The sequence below is a fragment of the Sarcophilus harrisii genome, chromosome 4 (genome assembly GCF_902635505.1).
Source record: "Sarcophilus harrisii chromosome 4, mSarHar1.11, whole genome shotgun sequence".
Classification (NCBI taxonomy): Eukaryota; Metazoa; Chordata; class Mammalia; order Dasyuromorphia; family Dasyuridae; genus Sarcophilus; species Sarcophilus harrisii.
Genome location: NC_045429.1, coordinates 426,984,260 through 426,994,889, shown reverse-complemented (window position 1 = coordinate 426,994,889; position 10,630 = coordinate 426,984,260). Strand labels below are relative to the sequence as shown.

The 10,630-nt window shown below is 48.6% G+C and overlaps 1 protein-coding gene across 1 annotated transcript in view; it reads right to left on the bottom strand.

Annotated features, from left to right (window-relative positions):
• Positions 1–3,689: 3,689 nt before the first annotated feature.
• Positions 3,690–10,630, bottom strand: part of SNX27 (sorting nexin 27) — a 70,191-nt gene continuing 63,250 nt past the window's right edge. Inside the window, exons 9-12 of the mRNA XM_031967538.1 lie at positions 8,206–8,355; positions 7,779–7,907; positions 7,617–7,676; positions 3,690–7,014 (exon numbers count right to left, since the gene is read on the bottom strand). Coding sequence (XP_031823398.1) covers positions 6,967–7,014; positions 7,617–7,676; positions 7,779–7,907; positions 8,206–8,355 — 387 coding nt within the window. The 3' untranslated portion in view covers positions 3,690–6,966. The remainder of the gene's footprint in view (positions 7,015–7,616; positions 7,677–7,778; positions 7,908–8,205; positions 8,356–10,630) is intronic.

The window sequence follows — 10,630 nt, the reverse complement described above, 5'->3', positions numbered from 1 at the left end:
GCTTCTAGTGTTTAGCACTGAATATAATACTAGTTTTTTATTCTAGATATACATTTTTGTCATATTAAAAACAGTTCCTCTAGTCTTATTCTTTGTACATTTTTGGTACAAATGAGTGTTATGCTTTGTCAAAGGCTTTTTTGGGCATCTGTTGATAAAATTATGTGGTTTCAGATGTTTTTTATATGATCATGTGTATTTGTTTTCCTAATGAATTAAAAAGGAGGTGGTACCGAATAAAACAAAGGGATGGTAGGAGAAGCTTAGTCATTTTTGATTAAGTTCAAGTCAATGTGCCTACATGAACTATATATCTTTAGGTAGCTGGAGAAAGTTGCTGCTAGGTCTCAGTGTCTGATATTTGAAAAGATTTCAGAGAATGGGAGAAGTATTTCAGATCTGGAAAAAGGAAAATGTTTCCCAGTTTAAAAAGAAATAAAGAGAACAGAGTCTGTACCTTATAGATCAATGAGCTTAGCTTTGATTCCTGGCAAGATTCTACAACAGATTATTAAACAGATTGCTAGTAAAAATCAAGAAAAGAAAGCGATGATGGCAGAGCAAGAATGACTTCTTCAAGAATAGGTCATGTAAGAGGCAGCTAGGTGGGGCAGTGGATAGAGCACTGGCTCTGGAGGTAGGAGGACCTGAGTTTAAATACTGACTTTTCAGGTACTAGCTGTGTGACTTTGGGCAAATCACCTAACCCTGCATCAAAGAAGCAGGGCGAGGGGGAACAGGTCGTGCTGGACAGACCTTATTTCCTTCCTATATCTTGCAGATATAGTTTTCCTAGATTTTAGCAAACTGCACGATAAATGTTTTACTCTTACAAGAGGAGCACTATGGACTAGCCGCAAATGGATGATTTGGAACTGGTTGAATGGTTGGACTCAGAAAATATTAATGATTTGATGTCAGTCTGGAATGAGGTCCCCATCTGTGCGTGGCTCTCTGCTGAATTATTTTTATCAGGCTTGGATAAAGACAAAAATGACATATTGATCAAATACTTGCAAAGCTGGGAGAGAGAGCTCACACACTGGGATAAATCAGGATCCGAAAAAATCTCGACAGCTTTAGGCACTCAGCTGAATCCAGGAAATATAATAGGAATAAATGTAAAATCTTACTCTTGGGTTCAAAAAATTGATTTCAGAAGTGTCCCATGGAAAAGACCTAACTTGAATAGACAAGTTAACTATGAGCCAACAATGTGGCAACAAAAGGTGTGATGGGAGGCTCAGCCTCCAGGAAGAAGCTGACAGTGCCGACATACACCGAACCTTCCTCAGATTGAGTCCTGGGGCCACAGCAAAGGCACTCTAAGCTGGACAGCCTCCAGGGGCAGAGGGAACCTGCCTGTTCCATGCCAATTCAGGCACCTGGTAGCAGAGCTGGGCACAATCAGAAGGAACTGGGGATGTTGAATCAGATGGAGAAAAGGCTCAGGGGACAGGAGAGGCAAGTACCTGAAGGGCCTTTGTGGAGGAGAAGGATTGTTCTTGCCGGGCCCTGGAGGGAGTAAACAAGAGCAAAGACTTGACGTGGGGAGTAATTCCCAAAACGTGAAGCCGCGGGTCCCTCCTTGCGGGGCATTCTCAGGTACCCGAGGGAGCCCCAAACCTGGGTCCCAGCCCTAAAATCCAGTGAGGTTTTTTTCCCCGATTTTTGTGGTTATTGAGGCAGTCAGGTTGAGATCCGCTTGGGATCAGTGTCTGAGGTGAGATTTGTACTCGGGTTGCCTTGAGCCCAAGGCCCATTGTTCTATTCACTGTGCCATCTAGCCAGAGTCTTTCCCTAGACCTCTGGGACTCCCATCACTTGCTTCTTAGACCAAGGGGCTTCCCCTGGCCTTAACAGCTCGTGGCTCTCGCTGTTATTTGCCTTGACATACCCCCCTTGTCCGTGGTCATCTTCTGACTGAAACCATCTCTGAAAGAAACCTCCTCCCTCCACTTCTCCCGAAGGACAGCGCTGCTTCCATCTCAGATAGACAACCCTGATGTCCGAGTGAATCTCTCTTCTATACAGAGCATTGGTCCTCTAAAGGCAGAAACAAAAAACCAAACCAGTATATTCCTTTTGCCATTAAATTAAGTGTCAAAAAGGAGCAGCTAGGTGGTGCAGTAGATAGAGCCCCAGCCCGAGTCAGGAGGACCCGAGTTCAAATCTGGTCTCAGACACTTAACACTGTCTAGCTGTGTGACCCTGACCTGTATGTGCCAAAATGTTTATGGCAGCCCTGTTTATAGTGGCCAGAAGCTGGAAAATGAATGGATGCCCATCAGTTGGAGAATGGTTGGGTAAATTGTGGTATATGAATGTTATGGAATATTATTGTTCTGTAAGAAATGACCAGCAGGACGATTTTAAAGAGGCTTGGAGAGACTTACATGAACTGATGCTGAATGAAATGAGCAGAACCAGGAGATCATTATATACCTCAACAACGATACTGTATGGGAATGTATTCTGACAAAAGTGGATTTCTTCAACAAAGAGAAAATCTAACTCAGTTCCAATTGATCAAGGATGGACAGAAGCAGCTACACCCAAAGAAAGAACACTGGGAAATGAGTGTAAATTGCATTCTTGTTTTTCCTCCCAGGTTATTTCTACCTTCTGAATCCAATTCTCCCTGTGCAACAAGAGAACTGTTCAGTTCTGCACACATATATTGTATCTAGGATATACTGTAACCTCTTTAACATGTATAGGACTGCTTGCCATCTGGGGGAGGGGGTGGAGGGAGGGAGGGGAAAAGTTGGAACAGAAGTGAGTACAAGGGATAATGTTGTAAAAAATTACCCTGGCATGGGTTCTGTCAATAAAAAGTTATTAAAAAAAAAAAAAAAAAAAAGCTGTGTGACCCGGGGCAAGTCACTTCACCCCAATTACCTCAGGGGAAAATTTCTTTTAAAAAATTAAGGGACAAAAGCAAGTGGAAGGGATTGGGGGAGCCCCTAGAAGACTCTTTTACTCCAGCCGCTTGGTCCAGGGATGAACTTGAGCTATCACCAAGGCTGAGCTCTGGGGCCCCTCAGAGAAAGGCTGATCAGGGTCCCCAAGGGGTTGGGAACTAGGCCACAGGGGCAGAGCCCTGGAGAACAGACATGAAATGCTAAGGAACAAATGTCCTCTGAAAGCTGTGACATAGTTAAAGATACCAGACCTCCTTTCTACTTGGATCCCCAAGGGAACCCTGCCCCCCCACGCCACTCCTAATGTTGTCTGAACAACTCAAAGGGGAGGCAGAGGGAGATGGGGATATCTGTGTCTGTGGGTGTTCAGGGAACGACAATGGGGCCACCATTGCTTCTCTGGGGACCACTCCTAGGTCCAAACTGTGTGGGACTGAAGCTAACCCTGACATTTCCCCCCACTTCATGCTCCTTCCTTCTGCCTACATCTTCGGTTATCTCAAACTAAATGTCTGGCATGATTTCCATGTAGATCCAGCCTAGAGGCAGGAACTGAGGATGGAAAAGTCCCTGGATTAGTGCTAGAAAATTCCAGTGAGGGAAACATGAATTCTCAAAAGGGAACTGCACTGGAGACGGGTCTGGGACACCCTGGCTGGTCCCGATAAAGGCACCTGAGAATCACAAAAGGTCTCCACCCGTTCCTTGAGCTCTGAGGTGGTTCTTGTCCCATATCCCAACTCAAAGAAGCAGCGGAAGGCTGAGTACTTCATCAATAAATCAATTTATTTAAAAGAATATGTTACAATTAATTACACTAAGTGACATTACCAAACAATTTTAGAGTGGTTAGCTCTAGAACAAGGAATGAAAGAAACACTGTTTGCCATTGTGTTTTCTTTTCACATTTCTTAAATCACAAATAAAAAATACAAGATACTGCAGTGAAAATACAATTAGAGTTTCTCTCAAATAAATTAAAAGAGTGCATGGCCTGGGGAGAGCTGACACCAGATCCTAAGTTCAAAAGGGGACATGATACAACGTTGGTTTCCTGGCCTTCACCGTCCCCCTCTCTCCTTTTTCCCTTTCCATAGTCCTAACCGTCTGTGTGTTCCAAAGTGTGGCTGTGGAGAACAAGCCAAAGGATCCTGCAAAGGACACGCTTGGATCCAGGGAAGGACAGTGTGCCGAGGCAGAGGAAGTGTTCAGGAAGACTGGGGTGGAGGGAAGGGGAGTTCAGTCTGTCCCCAACATCCACCACAAGGTCACAAATGTCTCCTGCCTTCATGCACCCCGTCCTGTTTTCCTCCTTCCCCAAGATAAAGTGCCACCAAACATGGAAAGCAATACCAGGAGGGCACCCCAAGGCCCTGCTCTAGGTCCTCCAAGGCTAATGATTGGGCTCCCCCACAGCCTTGGGGTGCCGGAACAGCCACAGCACAAAAGTTCCACAGTGTTGACACATCGGCCAGGACAGGGGACTCTGGGGGAAACGCCACCCGGGAAGCAGGTTCCAAAGCCGGAGGATTCGGGGTACGGGGCACAAAGAGAAAGCCTGGCCTTATGCTCCAGATGGAATTGGGCCTACAGGGGACAAGATGAGCCATGAGGGGCCTTCCAAGGACCACTGAGGTGGGCCAGGGCTGGGCTTCAGAACTCCAATTCCAAGCTCTCCATGAGCCCCCGGGTCTGTACCGTAGTTGAGCCGATTTCTTCTTGACTGAGGAATGCCGACAAGAACAGCATCAAAACGTTACAAAGTCACCGAATGCTTAGGCAATATAGAAAGTCAGAGAGGTGGGGCTTGGATCCAGTCAGAGAATGGAAGCCAAGTGGAGCCAAAGGCAGAGGGAGAAAGGGGAAGGGGCCAGGAAGATCCTGCTGGCTCTGCTGGGGGTCATTGCCAACCCCGTCATGGAAAGGAGGAGGGGCAGAAGCTGTCACCCCTGACACTGGCTCATTTCCCTGACCTCTGAGACCCTGGGACCACGCTGACCTTTGCCACCAGAATCCTGAGGTACAGTGGGATGGAGGGGAGGGTCCCCTCCTCTCAGCTGCAGATGGGATGCTTTGGTCACACTGCAGTTGCCAGCAGACCGTCATGGCCGGTCTTCCCAGCGTCTTCCCAGAGGGCTCCATTCCCTGAATGTCCAAGGGATAAATGTACAGGGCCAGCAAGGGCCCGGCAGCTGCAGGAGACTGGAGGGGAAGGGGCTAAAAAGCAAATCACAGACATGATCCGGAAGGCTCCCCGCCGCGCCGAGGGTGGACAAACCGAGTGGCCCTCTGCCAGGTTGTCCCGGCCCATCACAGGGAAGGGCAGGTTTCCATGACTTTGAAATGTGAACAAGACTGTGGCCAAAAGCTCCCAGGAGCTCGGAGGACACCGCCTTCTCTTTCCAGAGCCTTTGGCTCAGTCCTCTCCTGGTTCAAAACCCAAATGTGTGAAAGCCTTCAAGGTGGATCCCTTCCAGCACCAGAACCCTTCAGCACCTTCCTGAGTCTGCAAAGTCCGGGGCCAAGTGAGCGGGAGACGCCATTCTGGTGAATGCCAGGAGAAAAGCTCCCACAATTTTCCGCAGGGACTCCTCCTGGCCTAGAAGGCCCCTCCTGCCAATGAATATCAAACCCCTCCCAGGCTGCCCCAGGAGCAATAGTAGCCCTCTTACAAGCAGCTCCTCTGCCTCCAAGGTCTAATGAAGCAGGATGGGCTCCCTGGGGGGGAGGCTCCCTAGGTCTCTCAATGTCAGTCATCCACCATTTATGGAGCTCCCGCTTCAGATGGGAGGGAAGGCAGAGCAGACCCTCCCTGACACTGCCACTGAGGAAGTTGTTTGGGAACGACCACCCATGATGGGGCGACGGTGTCCAGCTGGGTGAAGGGCTTATATACATAGGGGCTCACTCCCCTTCTCTTCCTCCAAAACTCAGTTTTACATCCGAGACGTGGGTCTAGAGCATTCCTTATCACTGTTCCTGGCAAAAATGATTCAGAGGGGGGACAGAGGAACACATCCACCACAAGGAAAGGCTGGGTTTTCTGGAGGAAGCAGAGTACACGAGACCGTCCCCGTGACCACCCCCATCTGCGCGGTCGCTGAAGCCCAGGAAAGCTCCTCAGAGAAGCGAAGTGAAACGTGGCTGGGGAAAGGCGAGGAGCAAGAAAGTTAGGGAAGCTGGGGTGTCTTCTCCAAGCCAGGCAGCTGCCTCCATCGGGGTTCTGCCTTCAGCCCACTCTCCCTGCCAGCAACAGTTCTCTGTTGGTGTGGCTCTCCCTTTTCCTCTCCCCAGCATCCTCTTTGCCTTTGAGGCTCCAGGTCAAACCTCTAGCCAGACTCCGCACCCAACACAAATAAAGGAAGAGAAAAAAATCCAAGCAGGTTGTAAACTTTTCAAGTCCTTCATGAGGAGAGGTATTTTCCCTGTAATTTTTTTCTTTTTTTTTTTAAGTTTGTTTCAAAGGAAAAAAGAACGAGAGAGAGAGAGAGAGAGAGACAGACAAGAGTAATGAAACCCGGTGAAAGGTGTGTAAAAATGCAAGCTAAAAAAGGTACTGCCGTCAATATGAAATTTAAAAAGAAATATATATGTATATACGTGCAGCTAATTTGTGTATATATATATATATAATTTTTTTTTACATACATACATATATACGTTTGAACAGTGCAAATGGATGGAGTTCGTAGTTCCAGTTTTAAAAATATAGTCCAAGGAGAGTCTGTTGGTGTGAGGCCTGGGCGAAAGACAAAAATACCTTTGGCGGCGCGGGTGGGTGTATTTGCTTTCCGTATGACCACATGGTTGGCTTCTGGTGCTGACCGTCCTATGTTTTCTACCAGCTCAATTCCATAGACATGAAATTCACAAAGGGGATTATTAATATTCAGTTTAGGGCTTTTTAATACAATGACTTTTCTTTTCTTTTTTTTTTCCTTTTTCTCCTCTTTTGTAAGTGTTAATGGTTACTCTGACATAGGGAGTGGGGCGGGGGAGAATGTATCAAGGGAAAGGGGAGGGAAAGGTGAAGGAGGGGGTGCTAGGTGGCCATATCCCTCTGCTGTGACCTGGCCATCTGGAAAATGTTCTGAAAGGAAAAAAAAAACAAACGTCTGATTACAAGGGAGTCTTGGGAGCCCCACACATTTCTGGGAGGGAGTGTTCAGAGCATGTCTCCTCCCTATGTCACCCACATAAATGTCCGGACCCAGGGCAGGCCTGACATCACCAGATGACCTCTTGTGTTACATCACAATGCCTCCTTTCATTCCATAGGCTAAGTTGTCTTTCCTAAATCCTTTAAGTAGTTTCTGGAGAGTAAATGGCCAGGAAACCAGAGTGCTATAAAAGCAGCTTCCCAGGAGACCACCCCCAGCCTGGCCAGCCAAACTCCCGCATAGCCATCTGCTCCTGATCACTCCCCTGGCCAGAACCATCTCCCTGCAGGGCAGCCCTTCTGGGCCTGGGGTCCTCACTCAAGCCTGCCATACTGGGAAGAGACAAATCAGAAAAAGACAAGACAGTGCACTCGCTTAGCCTGACTGCTGCCCAGCACATACCAATGTCTCTTTCAGGATGCTGCCCTGGGCCGTGCGTTGTCTGCATGTGAACTCATAGGGGGCAGCGGGAAAGAAAGGAGGGAGCAAGAACAGGGAGCCAGGCCCCGGCCCCAAAGATTCTCTCAGTTACCTCTTTCCTCCACTTGAGTTCGCAGAACACCCTTTCGAAGCACTCGTGCATGTAATTGAACTGAAAAAGAAGCAGCAGCGTTCAGTCTCTGCCGGGAGCCCTCACCCTCTGGCCACCCCCCGGCCAGCTTGTCCAAAGCAGGCAGCCTGTCCGAGCACTCACATAGGGGGTGAAGATTTTCACCCATCGAGGCTTCTTCTCTCCTCGTGCATATTCAAAGCAGAAAGCCATTCCCTCTTCGTCCGTGTCCCACCGCTGCATCTCGTCCCACTCAAAAGCGATCACCTGGTTCTGAACGTCAGAGAGCAAAACCATCACAGGACGGCCAGCCGCTGCCGCCACACTGAACGTGGTCCAACAAAGAAGTCAGGGCCAGGCAGTCGGGGCAGGGCCAGGGCAGAGCAGAGAGGCAGCTGGACAAGGGTGCCAGTGGACACTGGGCCTAGCGGCGGCTCTGCAGCCCAGCCAACTCCCTGCTGCGACTCCTTTCTCTCCCAAGGAGCAGCCCTGACAGCATGGCTGGCAATCCTGGCCCTCACCAGTGAGGTGGCCCCGGGCCTGCACCCCCAGCCTTCTGCATGGCTCTCACCTCAAGCTGCCCCTCCTCCGTGCAGGCATGGAGTTTAAAGTGCGTGATGCTGATGGCCGTGATGACATGCCCCTTCCGCCTAGAGTCACAGGAACAGTGGGGGAAGATAATCTCATTGTAGCCCTCACAGGTCCTAAGCATGTTGAGGTACTGGGGAGAGGAAGGGGTAAAGCTGTATCACTAGCAAGTCCACTTCTTGTGGAGAAAAGTCCAAGAGACAAGAGAGGGCTCTGGGGGGACAGGATGCCACCGCGGCCCAGCACCCGGAATGCCCATCTCCTAAGGGAGGAGAGAGATGATCCCCCTCTTGTCAGGCCGCCAGGGAGGACAGCAGATACACTGCTGGCGACAAATCTCGGGACTCAAAGGGAATGCATCAGTCACTGATTTGTTCCTTCCTTTCACAGTGCCCAGACCAATAATGTCCCATCATTAAGGACATCCAGGAGAGAAAGTTTCACTTCTCCCCCTTTTTATTTCAGTTAGCAATCTCAATTATGTTAATGGTTGCATCTTAAGGATGCTGGTGATTAAGATCTTCCTGACAAGAATTCCTTAAAAATTCTCGAAATAGAGTTTAATGGACGTCTACAGACAGCCATGATCACTGGCATGTAGACGTCACACAGGACAAAGTCTTCTCATTTAAGCCTCATTGAGGCAAAAAGACCTGACCACGGTCACACAGCTCTCTGCCTACCACAGATTGGTCTGGGGAGGGCTCCTCAAAGCCCATGGCCCAGGACCCTGAGCACACGTGTTTTCCCCCACCAAGACCATCTCCATTTGCAGAGCAAAGTAAGAAGCACTGTATGAAAGCCCTGAAGAGAAGCCTCCAATAAACAATTCAACAGCGCCTTAATCATATCATCAAGGTGATGAGGAAAATTGGCGCTGTTGACAGAGCATCAGAGAGAAGCCCCCTGCCAACACACACCCCCACCTTGGAAAAGATCCTGTGCTTTTGTGTATTGTTTGGAAAGATCTTTCACTAGGCCAGCACCAAGGCTGGAATGCTTTGGGCAGCTGATGGTTAGAGGGAAAGGGGCAAACAGCAATGACAAAAGGTTACAACTCTTTGGAAGGGGTGGAAGAAACACAGATGCCCCCAGGAAGCAGAGCTCCCTTCCTCACTTATCATTTCCATGCAGATTTTTAAAAATGCAAGCAAGGAGGAATCCTAAAAGCAGCCTTTGAGAGCAAAAGGCTCTGGGAGGATCCCCCAGCAGGGGCTCCGGCTGCCACTGCCTTCCTTGCCTCCATCTCTCCTCTGCCTGGAATCTGGGGAGAAAGATCCAGTCTCTCAAGCACGTTCATCCAAAGTTCTCCAAGGGCTGAATAAAAAGCAGATTCAGTTGGAAAAATGTTTTGTTAAGACTCCTACACTTCTCAGAGCATTTCTGGAACCCTAATGCTGGTCCCTCTGTTCAGTAGTTACCAGAAAATAACACCATACAACAGAAACAGGGATGGCCTGAGAGGCAGGAAAGACCTGAGGCCCAAGTCCTTCTGTTCTGGCCTAGTTGTGTGGCCACAGGAGGGCCCATAACCTCTCTCAACTTCTATTTCCTCATCTGCAAAAGGGAGAAGTTCAGAGATCCTTTTACTCCCTTCCACCAGGGCTGTGATAAGGAAAATGCAGAAAGCCGAGTTATGACCAGCAACATCGCTCTGGGAAGTGACAGGGGTTGGGAGGACATCAGGCTTTGGGGAGGAGGAAGGGCAAGTCTCCGAGGCTCAGCTTAAAGCCAGTGAGCCGGCTGGCCATATGGGGGAGGCTCTATTTTAGGGGAGGAGAGGGAATGACCTGAAATGGTGCATTGTAGTTGTTCATAAAAGTTAGAGGGAAGGGAAGTGGGTTTGGTCAAAGGATAAGAGGCCATGGTTTCCATAGGACAAAAGGGGAACTTAGTTTACAGCCATATGTATGGGAGGGGCTTGGATGTACATTTATAACATAGGGCTTTCCTCTTTGCTTTGGCCTAAGGCACTAAGCCTAATATTCTTTTCATTAAGTACTATTTAACTAGCTGCCCACATCAAACCAAACAATAACAGCAACTCACAAAAGATATGTCACTTTTACAGCTTACAAAGCACTTTCCTCAAGGTGAAAAGTATCCTAAGGTCCTTTTTACAAGTGTTCAATATTCATCAAGGAAGGCAAATACAGAATTAGAGGAATTATTAAAGCAGGGACTCTGGGTTTAACAGAGCAGAACGCTCCTGGTGAGCAGGTCAAGGTCCACTTGGGAGGAATTTAGATTCCCAGAACAACCTGCCTAGGGTCAAACCAGGTATTAAAAGTGTCCACTAAGCACATTCCCCCCACCTAACTCCCAGACTTACATGGAAATCCCTTGTCTGTCAACTCAGAAAAAGAACATTGGGTTGTGGAGGACCCCAGCATACGAAGACATTAATT